Source organism: Microcebus murinus, chromosome 12, assembly GCF_040939455.1.
Source record: "Microcebus murinus isolate Inina chromosome 12, M.murinus_Inina_mat1.0, whole genome shotgun sequence".
Classification (NCBI taxonomy): domain Eukaryota; kingdom Metazoa; phylum Chordata; class Mammalia; order Primates; family Cheirogaleidae; genus Microcebus; species Microcebus murinus.
The window spans coordinates 56,443,410-56,456,577 of record NC_134115.1 but is presented as its reverse complement, the minus strand read 5'-3'; the positions used below and the strand labels follow the sequence as shown (position 1 = coordinate 56,456,577).

General features: G+C 42.1%; 1 protein-coding gene across 2 annotated transcripts in view; it reads right to left on the bottom strand.

The window, feature by feature from the left end:
• Positions 1-13,168, bottom strand: part of ACO1 (aconitase 1) — a 61,434-nt gene that overhangs the window by 5,226 nt on the left and 43,040 nt on the right. For both annotated transcript variants that reach the window (XM_012764398.3, XM_076008794.1), the window contains exons 10-19: positions 12,604-12,704; positions 11,156-11,272; positions 9,832-9,991; positions 8,330-8,465; positions 7,166-7,250; positions 6,171-6,327; positions 4,859-4,983; positions 3,263-3,367; positions 2,389-2,531; positions 421-568 (exon numbers count right to left, since the gene is read on the bottom strand). In XM_012764398.3, the coding sequence (XP_012619852.1) occupies positions 421-568; positions 2,389-2,531; positions 3,263-3,367; positions 4,859-4,983; positions 6,171-6,327; positions 7,166-7,250; positions 8,330-8,465; positions 9,832-9,991; positions 11,156-11,272; positions 12,604-12,704 (1,277 nt within the window). The remainder of the gene's footprint in view (positions 1-420; positions 569-2,388; positions 2,532-3,262; positions 3,368-4,858; positions 4,984-6,170; positions 6,328-7,165; positions 7,251-8,329; positions 8,466-9,831; positions 9,992-11,155; positions 11,273-12,603; positions 12,705-13,168) is intronic.

The window sequence follows — 13,168 nt, the reverse complement described above, 5'->3', positions numbered from 1 at the left end:
ATTTCCCACCATGACCAATCCCAGCGGCAGTGCACCAGCTGCAGTGGCTCCCGTTAGAACCCCAGTAGTCCTCTATATACCATACCTTCTTTTTATAGGTGGATACAATGAATTAAGACATGCTAATAAAGCTATACAATAGTACTTCTTGATGAATATCTTCTAATTTAACTCAGAATTTCTCATTCAAATACTGATAAAATTTCAAAGACTTTTTAAGCTTAATTCCCAGGAAATGAAACTTAGTTAAACCATGATGCAGAATCTCTAAGCAAGAAGAAGGGAGGACTACAGAAACACCGGGGTAGATCGGAGCTGTGAAGAAAAACGAGAATCAGAAGGAAGGAAACTGTAAATATCCAACTTCCCAGAGACTGACAAATGCTAGTTTCTGAAGGAAGCAGAAGAGACAATACTCACGATTTCTCCAGAAGGCAAATGTATAGTCTGTGGCGCCTGCTTATTCAAAAATTTGTTTAACAAGCGAATGTTGGCAAACGTTCCCCGGGCCATGATGGCGTCATTACCTCTGCGGGAGCCATAGGAGTTGAATTCCCGTGGAGTCAGCCTAATGACACAAGCAGGAAAGGAGCTAGTTTACTGAAGCAAGTAAAGATTAAACTCAGTTTGGTTTTTTCCTTCTTTTCTTGGGATAAGCTATTTCTCTAAATCCTACTAAGCCTTGTTCTCCAAGGCAGAAAAGCTGTTCTCATAGCTTCGACGGCAGACAGAGTGAGAGGTGCAACTAGTTTCCTCCTGGGGTCAATGTAGAGTCTTTCAAATCTGGGTGGAGAAATCAGGAGGAACTCCAAAAAAGATTGTTTTATTTATTTTGTAGGGTAGCCTGTAAAGCTTCATATAAGGTAAAAAGCTAAATTACAAATAAGTAAGAAAGTGGAAGCAAAGAGAATATCAAGGTAGACAAATCAGATGGAGCCAACAATAGTGGGAAACATAAAACACGTTCCATAAATTAACCAGCAGTAGGTTCAAATTTGTCCCAGAGTTTATCAGGAACTTGATGCAAAGGGAAGACATACAACTGGCAAAGTCATGTCCAGCTTTCATAAGATATTATAAAAACCAAAGCAGTGACAAAGAGGCAGAGCAGCTACTTTTGGTTCTAAAACCAGAGGAGAATCTTGTCTGTGGGCCCCAGTGAAAGGAAACTTTGTGATGTCAGGAACGACACCTTATAAAACAGCGGCCAGTTCACTAGGCTGTTTATTCAAATCCAGGGGGTGCATGTGAGTGTTAATATGATTTAATAGTCAGATCTAATGTGAGGATTGAGAGAGTTGTGAATGGCTTTCAGGAGCAGGTGAGCATGTCTAGAAACCCCCAAAACTGTCTAAAATGTATTTGCAAAAGTATGCGCATTTTTTTGGAGAAGCATTATATTTGCTTTCACTCAATTTTCCAAAGAGTTCATGTCTTAAAAGGAGTCAAGAATCAGGCTTAAAAAGAGGTGTTTGTATTCTGTTCCTCAAATTTGCTCTGGGCCCCATCCTTGAAGGAGCTGATTTAGGAGATGGGAATAGGAACCGGGAATTTGAGACTCTGTCACCTGGGCTACAGTGCAGTGACATCATCATAGCTCACAGCAACCTCAAATTCCTGGGCTCAAGCAATCCTCCTGCCTCAGCTTCCTGAGTAGCTAGGACTACAGGTGTGGGTCCCCATACCTGGCTAATTTTTCTATTTTTAGTAGATACAGTGTCTCATTCTTGCTCTGGCTGGTCTCAACCTCCTGGCCTCATGCAATCCTCCTGTGTCAGCCTCCTAAAGTGCTAGGATTATAGATAGGCATGAGCCACTGTGCCCGGCCAGAACCAGGAATTTTTATCTCCCCACATGATTCTTGTTGAAAATCAAGATTGGGAAACCACTGATCTCTATTATTATTGGTATATTCGATCACAGTAGATAAGACTGGTTGGTATAATACCTATTAGTATCAGCATATGAAGGATCAAAGAATAGATGAATAAACTGCAAATCCTTGAAGCAGTTCCCTATAAACATTAAGCCTTTTCAACCAGGACATGACGATGCCTTTCAGGTTCTACCTCTGCCCGGTGCCTCAGGCATAACCAGCCTCTGCTACAAGGTAAAAGATCAGCCAAACTGGGAGAATGACAATTGGGCCTTAGTGTACACACTTCCTCAAAATGAAGGTTCCTCTACCCTTCACCCTGCTGGGGCTCACATGCTGGTGGATCCTCCCATGGAAGCTATTAAGCAGCAAACAGATAAAGCAATTGGTTTTTGAGTCCCAGTGTTTAGTAAAAAACCAGTCTGATTCCAAAGGAACCAGGTGAAAAGAGAAATACCAACCGCATTCACTCCAGTTTGGCCTTTAGTCTTTCCCGCATCATTCACACTTACCCTCTGTTAGTTAAGTAGCGAGCAGCAGGGCTGTTTCTTGCAATATTTCCAGCTGGAGAGATGTGGTCAGTTGTTACTGAATCTCCCAAATTTAATAGCACATAGGCATCCACTATAGATTTAGGGGGCTGAAGATCCAAAGTCTAGCAAAGAATACAACAAGTCAGCGTTGGCCGAGGTTTTCTCAGACAAATCACCAGGTCAGTCTCAACAGTAGTGGTCCACAGACCTGAACCAGATGATAACTCTACATCAATGCATGGAAATTTCTAGTTTTCTGGTTTGTATCGGGGATGTTGAGAAAAATAAGGTGTCTTTACTCAAATGTTCATTTCTCAACCTTGAAGAAAAACCAAAGCATTGGCACTATCCCCTCAAAAGTGGTAGGAAGGCAGCTGCAAATGACATTCTCTTTCTTTACACCCACGGAACTCCTCAGATGCTGAGGACAACCAGGATCTCAACTTCTGCCAACCCCATCCCACAGTGACGCACCTGAGGAAGCATGGACTTCTTGATCATCAGTTTCAGGGAAAATGTTTCCCATTTTTATGGGTATAACATTCAATATGGCAGGCTTTGGGGATGTTCTCCCGGAATAGTCCCTCAGATGCTACTGGGTCTATGTCTGGGTGGAAGTGATCACCAGGTGCCTGTGCACAGCCAGACAGAAGCCCTGGACAGAGAAACTGTGGGACCACTAGAGCCAAATGTCCCAGCCTCCACAAACTCTGCCTAGAGTTATGTGTCTGGCTTTACGAAGGTTTCAAGGAAAAAGGGTAGTCAAAGCAAGGGTATAGGGTAATAAGGTAGGTTTGATAAAGAAAGAAACCCTTTGAAGAACTTATTTTGTTAAAAAAAAAAAAAGTCATACCAAGTTTTCGAAGAATGGTGGTGATTTAATGTATGTAGATTTGGGATTCCAGAAATACAGCTTATCTGATGGGACTGCTAAGGCATTCCAGCTTTCATTCACAGTCTTAAAAAGGAAAAAGAAAAGCAGATATAATCACATTCCATTCTAGGGAAAATTTAATATGCAAACCCAAAACATACATTTAAGCTAAGTGGTACAATAGAAACCATTTTTATTCTAAATAGTCACACAAAAGAGTTCCTTAAAAACTAAGATTACATCATGCTAAGTAACTTAATGTACACGCACTGTGATGGGCAGCCTCCCAGACGGTGAGAATGATCCCACCTCCTGGGACTCACGCCCTTAGTGTGGGCTGGACTTAACTATCTCTAAGATTAGGTTATAAAGAAATCTGCCTTCTGTCTTCTCTCTTGCCTGCTTGCTCTGATGGAAGGCAGCTGCCATGCTGTGAGCTGTGAACAGACCCACGCAGCAAGGCACTAGCTAACAGCGAGGACCTGCGAACCTCTGTCTGACAGCCCGTAAGGAACCTGATCCTCCCAACAAGCACATGAGTGAGCCTAAGTGGATCCTGCTCCAGAGACTGCAGCCCCAGATGACACCTGGACTGGAGCCTTGTGAAAGCGGAGGCACCCAGTGAAGCTGCACTTGGATTCCCAACCCACAGAAACTGTGACAGGAATAAAAGTTTGTCGTCTCAACTCACTAATTTGTTGCACAGCTATAGAGAACTAATACACATACTTATAAATAATCTGTGAAATAATAATCCAGATTGTACAATGAGGAAATTACTGTATGAGTGTTTTAGGAAGTAGACTTCCAGGTCACACAGACACTGGATAGCAAATGACAGCTGCTATGCATTAAGATCAGCTTGAATTCTGTCCACAATCCATTAACTCAGCCGTTGGAGACACACATTTAACCCAGTTCCTATCAAGCTCCCTAACACCATGTCCCAAGGAGCAGCTTGTAGAGGGTGCAGTATGTGAATATCACCCCATGTCACCCTCGCCCCAAACAGTTCTGCTTTTATCTTAAGACCACCAGGCCCACTCAGAAGCCCTTGGGTCCGCCGGACACAGAAAGCAGGGAAAGGCGTAATATCCAAGAGGCTCAGAAAATGATACTGAGCCCCATACATTTTCTCCTATTTGTAAAATGAATAGAGTTAGGTGCTTCCTACTGTGTGGCCTTAGTTTTGTTTTTTTTTTAAGCATGCAAATAATGCATTCTGAAAGGTGTATTCAACCAACTAACTCCACCTCAGTGACACCAGTGAAGTTACCACCGGGGGTCCTCACCACAGCAGACACACACTCCAGGGTGTCTGAAAGTCTGAAAAAGGGGTGGAGGCCCTTCTTGAGGCTGTCACCCACTTGTCCAAATGTGGGAACATGTGGGGTTTGTAAAAATGTGAGTCATAGGAGAAAAATGACTGAGAACCACTTCCCCAGTTATCTGAAGAAATAAATGTTACTTTTTACAGTTTATACTCCCATAAGCCTCAAGGTCTGCACACAGAACACAAAGCAGTAGCTTTCCCCAAGATCCCTGCAGGGCTGGGAGGACGGTGTGGGACCTCACCTCTATTTTCTGGTAGACCTCCTTAAACATCCCAGGGATTACGTACTGGCGCTCTACCGCCTGGATCTCGTCTCTGCTTGGCCAGATATCTTTCAGAAATACCTGTTGTCCCTTTGCGTTTACTCCTAGGGAAAAAATGTTTACTAATGAGAAAAACTTTCTAATATCCCATTTTCATTATCACGCACAGTCCAGTCTCTTCCTTCTCGGTTGGTACAGGTAGTCACATTCTATAAAGCCCCTGGGAACACTAAATTAGTGGACACTGAATCACTGCCCTGTTCACAAAAGTGTGACCAGGGGCTAGTAGGAACCTAACCCTGTATCAAACAATCAATACACAGATCGATACGCAGCCTTGTTTTACGTGTGCTTCTGTGCCTTACTTAATATATAATAGTTTATTGTTGACTCATTAACACTGGACTTACGGCCAACAGCACTGTAACTCATGCCTGAATGAAGCTTATCTGAAACACAGGCAAATTACAGTCTTCTCGTGCTTAGCAACACCAGGTAGCACTTCAGGACTATGCTCAGGGGCCACTTTCAATGCTGAAATCGTCACAAAAAGCACAAAAAAAATGTAGAAAACATGGCCCTAAATAGACTGAGAAAACGATATTTGTTTATGGTATGAGAGCTGAAGCAAGAAGGCCGAGCATGGCCTTGCTGGAACTCAGTGTGGAAAGCACACGCTGCATGACTTGAGGTTTTCACTCCTCTGCACTTGTCTGTGAATGACCATGAATGCACCACAGGTATTGATTTGGGGGTTAAAATATATTTTAGTGACTAGGAAAATTTGCAAATATAAAATCTATAAATAATGAGGATCCACTGTATCTCTAAAGTTATAATTTCCTAAAAGTAAATTTAAGGGACATTGTTTTTATATTATCTAATATGCTTAGAGTACATGGCAAGCAGCAAGCCCAGAGGAAAGGAGATAATGTATCATTTCTCCTGAATTTTGAGAAGCTGAACTATCTGGAGTGTGTTCCCACAGAGTACATATTAAAACAATGCCTATCATTACATTACAGCAGGAGCTGGACAGGGAGGACCTGCAGGAGAAACCAGAATAGCAAGATCTCTATTACTTTTGGCATTTACTTCCCTTTTGTCATTCCTTACCCTCGATAGATTCTACTTCAGTTATGTTTTGGCTGTGAACTGAAAAGATTCTTCTCTTTGTCTCATATCTGGAGAGTCTATACTTCATTTTTTATTAAGGAAAGCAGCAGCTTTCTTCCACTAATGTTTTCAAATTCACTGGAGGAAAATTACGGCCACACAAACAGAATCTTACCCAATGGCTCTTTCTCAAAGTCGATTCTGATGGTCCCAGCGATGGCATATGCTATTACTAAGGGAGGAGAGGCTAAATAGTTGGCCCGAGTGTTGGGGTGGACTCGACCTTCAAAATTCCTGTTCCCAGATAGTACGCCAACAGCTACAAGGTCTCCCTGGGTAAGGCAAGAGAAAAATTAGGTCACAAAAAGAAGAGATTAACTAGGCTTATTGTCTAGGACCATTCACAATAGTTTTCACATCACAAGGATGTAACTTTAAGCTGCCCTTTCATCTGATCCTCTCCTACAATAAATAGGGGAGCAGGGTACACAGCGGTGTCCCTGTGAGAGACACTCTGGGTCAAAAAAAGTAGAGACATGTTCAGTGATTATTGCTCATGAGAAAATACCAGATAGGTTAGAAGGCAACATCCTACTTATTTCTGCCTGGGGCCTAAGAACAGACAAGGAAAGACCAAAAGTTGATAGCTAATGGAAACCAAAGTGACTTCTATAGATTCTATAATTAATGCAAAGCAAAACAAATAGTTTTTTCAAGGTTACAGAATTTTGGGGACAAAATAAAGCCAAAGCAATTTAGCTTAGATTCACTTGTGTGGAGACTTATGTGACTTTGAACCAATTTTCAAATTATGAGTATCAAATGATTCTAGGGCCCTCTGTAGTCAACACTAGCATGAATTGGGCACGTACTTGTGTGTCAGGCACTGCACTAAGTGTTCTATGTTCCTCCTCGTCATCCTAACTCTCACAGTTCTGTACTATACTATAGAGACTATCTCCACTTTACAGCTGTGGAAACTCAGGCACAAACAGGTCGATTAACTTGCTCAAGGTTACATGGTTAGTAATTTTAGCTCGACTCCAAAGACCATACTCTTAACCACATCCCCTGCTTCCATGGACCTTCCTGAAATGACCAGCATTTTGGTCACACATTGTGTGAGAGGGAACAACAGCTCTGAAGACCCGCAGGATCCTCTGTGATTACCTGAATGATGGCGTCTACTACAGGTTCAGGTAAGGGCCCGCTGTTGCCGATGCAGGTCATGCAGCCGTAGCCCACCACGTCAAACCTGGGGACCAAAAGGGAAGCACAAGAACAAGAACAACTTTCAGTGAGCCCTTCTGCTGGTGACAGTTTCTGGAGGCCACCAATCAAAAAGGACCGAAGCGCATGGTGTTTAGTACAGTGCTCTTTCTGTAACACTTTCACTCTAGAGAGCATTCTGACACAGCGTATCTAAAAATACCACTCATGTTTTTTTACTTACAGAAAGGAGTTGAACTACATGATCTAGAATTTTTAAAAGTTGAACTTAGATATGCCACTTAATGTCTTTATTCACCACTATTATTGTATAATCCCAAGGACCTTTGAATTTTATGAGGCACATGAATAAAATATAGGTCATCTACATTAGGAATAATATGGAAATTGGAGAGATTGTATTTGGCAATACAGTCATGCACCATAGACGTATGGGTCAACGACAGACCATGTATATATAGACAGTGGTCTCACTGTCATGGTGCTGATTGTGTTGTAACTGCCTACAGTAATCAGTTCAGTAACACGCTGTATAGGTCTGTAGCCTAGGAGCAATAGGCTATACTGTACGGCCTAGGTGTATAGTATGCTATACCATCGAAGTTTGTGTAAGTACATTCTGTGATGTTCCAATAAGGATAAAATCACCTCAGGACGAATTTCTCAGAACGTATTTGCCTCAAGGAATTAGGATGCTTTTAGTCATGGTAAATAATTATTTTCAGACCAAAAGGCAGACTTGCAGTTGCAGAGTCACCGTTAGCCCATAGCATACCTTGGTGCAACTGAGAAAAGACACCCCCTCCTCTAGGAGGGTGCAGCACCACATCAGGGCACAAGGCTTGGTAAAGCAGAGCACAGGCTCAATTTTAGTCCCTGCTCTGCCCTTAGAGGGCACCCTTGTATGATGAACAACCAGCACAAATGTACAGGAGGGGCCCTATTGAGTTGAAATGTAAGGGTTTAAGTTTGTTTACTATCTGATAAAAGATTATGTGATCAGATACCATCAGATAAGCTCACATCTGTTACACGTGACATAGCAAGACACATGAGGAATAAAATGCAACGAAAGCAATGGTGTAAAAGAAAACTCTCCCTCACCCAAGTTTAGACAGATAAGGCATGACTCCGCTTTCTCGAAGGTAGTAGGTGACCACACCGCTCCCAGGAGACAGGCTAGTTTTGATATAAGGCTTCACGTTCAAGCCTGCGTCCACAGCTTTCTTTGCTAACAATCCTGTGAAATGGCAAACACAGAGACAGCGTGGGTGGCTGCTTGCTCCTGGTGCCAGGGAAGCTTCAGGGAAGAACCTGATTTTTCAGTCTGCAATTCCTGCCACAGCCTGACCAAGCCCCCTTCGTGTTGGCACTTATTGCCATTTCTGCTGCCTAATGGAAAGCTCACGGGCCCAAAGTTATTCACATGTATGCAGTAAACTCAAAATTAGTCATGGAAATGAAGAAAGAGATGTGTTTACTTGTTTTTTAAAGAGATAAACCTAAAGCCACTTAGGAATATATTACAAAATGAGTTTTCAATTTTTAGAAGTAATCTTTTCTTTTTATTTCATCATATAATTGGGGTACAAATATTGTTAAGGTTACATATATTGCCCCTGCCATCCCCCCCCCCCCATGTCAGAGCTTTGAGCATAATTATGTTTGTCTGGATGAAAATTGTAATTGGAGGGTCCCTTTCTGAAAGTATATCAATTGTGTTCTGGTTGGTAAGGAATAGTCAGCTAAGAAGTGAAAATCTAGTCTTCAACTATTTCTTGAAGTGGAGGATCAAGAGTTCCTAGGCCACTGGATTTTGGCAGAGACAGAGGCTGTTACTGGAACACTGGGTGCTCTGTCTCAGGAAGTACCACAGAAGTAGGAAAAAAAATAAGGAGTGGGGGTGGAAGTATAAAGGGACAAAAAACTACGGACAAGCTAATGACTTAAGAAGACTGGCTTGCTCTGGACAAGGAAAGCTTAGGTGGCAACGACGGACTCAGACAAAGGTTTTCCTTATGCCAGTGTCTGCTTCACAAAAAAAGAACTGCTGACACTGTCTATGGACACAAGAGATACTCTTGGGGATGGCTAAAAGCTTGGACACTGTAAGGACCTTATATTAGTGAAAGCCTGCATGTAAATATTAACTACTTAACCGGAATTGCGTAACAGGTCAGGTGCACCAGTGCCCTATGCCCTAATTCAGATGCACTTGCCAACATACCGAAATCAGAACTGGTCAGGTGTTTGACAGAGAACAAAGTCTGTGACGTGACAACAGGTTTTTTTTTTTTTTCCCTTCCAAAGTCTGACACAACATTCTAGGCTTTACCAGAAATTCAGCTTCCTTTGCCACCTTCTACATGTTTTCTATGTTAATTCTCAAGAGAAAGACTATCATGCATTGTGAATTCTATTTTAAATACTTTGCTTTGGACATTATTTATTGTGTAGATATTTCTGGGCCAATAAATCTCTGTATCTGGAAAAGGCAAGGTTCGGGGAACTACATGCAGATCTCAGCGAATGACCTCGGGTCATGTCTTAGGAGATTTCCACCTACACATGCACATGACTATGGGCACAGAGTCAAATGCACTCACCTGCTCCCAGCATCACAGATGGATTACTGGTGTTTGTGCAGCTAGTAATGGCAGCGATGACTACAGAACCATGAGTAAGGGTGAACTCACTATTATCATACATAAATGTCTTATGGTCATTATGATGGTCTGGAGCAACTTGGAATCCTTTAAATCCTTGCTATAGGAAGAAAAAAAATATATAGATATGATATAAGAAGAAAAATATACCTTGCTATAGAAAAAAATATATATGCTCAAAAGTTCTCACTTTGGAAGAAGGAATACTTTGGTAACAATAATTTTAAAGGCCAATTCTTAACAAAACAAATATTTCTGCCAGCAAACTCTGAAATGCTACAGAAAAATTAAAACTCTTTACTCTTTTTTAAATCTTTACAAAAGGCAGTCATGATTTCTGAATTTACTCTCTATTGAAATTGGTAACCTCCTTCCCACCTCAAAGATGGAAATGATAAAACTACAAATTTATTTCAAAGTTAGTCTAAATAAAACTCAATTGATATTATTGTAGAGTTTAATGGATACAGACTGACTGAGGCTACTGATTTTAGCCTTATGGAAATTTAGGAAAAGGCACCATTTTGACCAGAGTCAACCAATCATGATCAGTAATGCAAACAAAGCATGGCTAAACACTTGGTATAACGCTGGTGTTCCCCAGGTGAAACCTATCACACATCTTCATCATTCACTTGAGAAGTGTTCAATGAAAAGCCACTGGGTCCAAGACATTATGCTAGGTACTTTGTGGGACTGCAGCAGGGTGATTCAGACACAAATCCTATTCTCAAAGATACAGCCCAGTAACAGAAACCATACGTGCAGCAGATGTAAGTTAAAGACAATGTAAGTTAAAGAATACAATATGCCATCAAGGGGCTTTAGACCCAGTGCCAGGAAGTTTCGAACAAGGGGAAGATGACTTTCTGCTGAGAGTCTGAGGCCACACTGCAGAGGAGCTGGTATCCGCACAGGGCTTTATGGAGCTGACAGAATAGGACACGAGGAGATGAAGAAGACACGAAGAGACATGCAGACAGGAAGTGGTGCCAACGAAGACAAGAAAGCTTAGGTAAGTAGAGTAAATAATGTGGCCAGGGCCATGTGAGAAGGAGACAAGCTGACAAAGGTGGGCTGAATTGTGTTTATAGGGCACATACTCTAAGGAAGCCCTGTGGCTTGTAGCTGACATTAAGGGCTTCCGAATAGAGAAGAAACACCCTCGGCACCAGGCTGCAGCAAAGAGTCATCATCCAGTGGGGGTGAAACCGGGCGTGGGGTGGGGCCGGGAGGATTTCAACCTCCCTTCCCAGACCCCTACCTTGGCTCCAAGGCAGCTCTCAAAGTCCTTTTTCATGTCAGACACAGCAACTTTGTCCTGAGGCCTTTTGGGTCCACTGCAGCAAGGCACCACTGTTTTTAAATCTAATTCCACAATCTGTTCATCCAAAAGAAAAGGAATTATAGAATTCACATTATACCCACAAAGAGGAAACACAAGGCATGCCAGAGAACTGAAAACATCACAACAATAAGAATAAGCAAATATAACAAAACAACCACATTCAAAAACAAAAAGGCCACTGTTTAACACTAAAGTGGTTAATTTCCCAAGATCAAGATGGGCACTTAAGTAGCGTGAGGCAGGCAGGAAGCCTTGCTGCCCCTCAGAAAGGTCAGGGTGGGCACTGCAGGTGCTGCCCAGTGTCTTCTACTAGCCCACCATTAGAAAGCAGCTTGTGGATGCTTTTTATTGCTGAAGGTGGGTGGAGATGGGTTTTCTACTGAAATTATACTTCCAGGGTGATTTGGGAGAGATGCAGCCATTCAGTCATCAATGCCAAGAAATGGGCCTTAGTCTAGTTGAATATTTCCTTCCCTCAATGTAATATGGAACAAGAGTCCCAGGTCCAGTTTACTCTACAGTCTTGGCTGCTTAGAAAAATGTGGATTCAGGCTGGGCGCAGTGGCTCACGCCTGTAATCCTAGCACTCTGGGAGGCCGAGGCAGGCGGATTGCTCGAGGTCAGGAGTTCGAAACCAGCTCTGAGCAAGAGTGAGACCACATCTCTACTATAAATAGAAAGAAATTAATTGGCCAACTAATATATATAGAAAAATTAGCCGGGCATGGTGGCGCATGCCTATAGTCCCAGCTACGTGGGAGGCTGAGGCAGTAGGATTGCTTGAGCCCAGGAGTTTGAGGTTGCTGTGAGCTAGGCTGACGCCACGGCACTCACTCTAGCCTGGGCAACAAAGCAAGACTCTGTCTCAAAAACAAAAAAAAAGTTAAAAAAAAATAAAAAATAAAAAAAAAGAAAAATGTGGACTCAGTTTGCATCCTAGAAAATAAAGGTAAATCATTGGATAATTAGAACTAACTGATTTATTTGCACCTTCCCTTCTTTCTAGGTCTATAATAATGATGGGCTTAGCCTTTAAATATTAATAGCTCTTGCTCCTCCGGTAAAGTCTTTCAGTGGTCTTCCACAGGAGGGGTGTGAATCAGTAGTTCAAAAGAGGGGAGCATGCTCAGCTCACAATGATTAGGTCACTGGGAATGTAAGAAATGATATTATTCTGATATGTTTGCAATTTCCTTATCCTTTTAATTTTTCAGACTTTTAACATTCTGTTCTCTTGCAAAACTTGGCAGTGACTAATTTCCTTCAAGTATATACAACCACCCCTCTGCCCCCGAAAAAATACATGCAACTAAAATCGCAGCCTTGAGGAGGAAATACATGCTCTGTGGAAAGTGCTCTCATACCTGGGCGAAGTCTGGGTCTTGAGAAGGGTCATTGAAATCTCGAAACATTCCCATAGCCTGAAGATATTTTTTAATGTGCTTTACAGTTTTTTCATCACGACCTAAATGGCATGTTATGGAGTAACATGTAACATATGTTAATATTTCCTGGTTGAAGACTATAAGCTAATATGTCCATCAGCAATTATACAAGTATATAATATATGTTTCACTCACACACACCAACAGCTGTTGATATTTCAGCTTCCAGACTAACAGTCTGACTCTCTAGCTGATGCTGTTTTCTACTGGGGGCCATTAACTGATATGTTGTTCCTAACAAAGCGACTATTTTCTGAAAAAGATTCTGGTTCTACCTATAGGTACTCCTCCTCTTCTTGCTTTTTAGGTTTGTTTTGTTTTCTTTATTTGAGACAGGGTCTTGCTCTGCTGTCTGGGCTAGAGTGCAGTGGTGTCATCACTGCAACCTCACACTCATGGGCCCAAGTGATCCCTTTGCTTCAGCTTCCCAAAGTGCCAGGACTACAGGTGTGAGCCACCGCGTCCAGTCTCCCCCTCTTTTTGG